Below are 834 nucleotides of genomic sequence, written 5' to 3'. Positions count from 1 at the left end.
TTTTAAAATTATTCAAAATTTTAGCAACAAAAATATATTTTACCTAATCTTTTTATTACATAAAAATTATTATTATTATTATTTGATAGGTAACTAATTTCTTCTGCATATAATTAGCTACCTATCATCTAATTTATTATTATTTCCTTGTTAATACGTGCGTTGCCACTTGCCGATACCTGATTATGTATTTATTTACCTTTGGAAAAAGAATAATCATCATAAATCATAAAGTAAGATGAAAACTTATTACGAGTGTAATTAATTTGCTATGTTCATGCATCATATAATATTTGTATTAGCAACTTGGTTTATAATGATTAATTACCGTGGTGGCCACACCGACATGGGCACATAAATCACAATTAAGAAAGTTTTAATATTCTTGAATATTATTATGGGTGGGCAGGTTGGGCCAAGGCTGAAGAGTGATAGAGAAAGGTTCCCGCCAAACAACGTGCTACTTATGCTTGCGGGAGCAGGGTTGCTGTGGATGGGGTGGTCAGGGTTCAATGGAGGTGCACCGTACGCCGCAAACACAGCGTCGTCGATTGCTGTGTTGAACACTAACATATGTGCGGCCACTAGCCTCCTTGTGTGGACCTCTCTTGATGTTTCTTTCTTTGGGAAGCCCTCTGTCGTTGGCGCTGTTCAGGGTATGATGACTGGACTTGTGTGCATCACCCCTGGTGCAGGTATACATTTACATCTGCATATGCATTGCGTTTCTTCTAATTATTTCATATATAATGCAATTCAAGTTAATTAACTGAGGCCCATATTATTCAATCTAATTATCAAGAAAAACAAGTTTATTTTATTAACAGCACAAAG

The 834-nt window shown here is 35.5% G+C and overlaps 1 protein-coding gene across 1 annotated transcript in view; it reads left to right on the top strand.

Annotated features, from left to right (window-relative positions):
* The window catches only part of LOC107639704 (ammonium transporter 2), a 17,859-nt gene that overhangs the window by 14,246 nt on the left and 2,779 nt on the right, over positions 1 to 834 (top strand). The window contains exon 3 of the mRNA XM_016343271.2: positions 410 to 695. Coding sequence (XP_016198757.1) covers positions 410 to 695 — 286 coding nt within the window. The remainder of the gene's footprint in view (positions 1 to 409; positions 696 to 834) is intronic.

The sequence above is a fragment of the Arachis ipaensis genome, chromosome B04 (assembly GCF_000816755.2).
Source record: "Arachis ipaensis cultivar K30076 chromosome B04, Araip1.1, whole genome shotgun sequence".
Classification (NCBI taxonomy): domain Eukaryota; kingdom Viridiplantae; phylum Streptophyta; class Magnoliopsida; order Fabales; family Fabaceae; genus Arachis; species Arachis ipaensis.
This window is presented reverse-complemented; position numbering and strand designations above follow the sequence as displayed.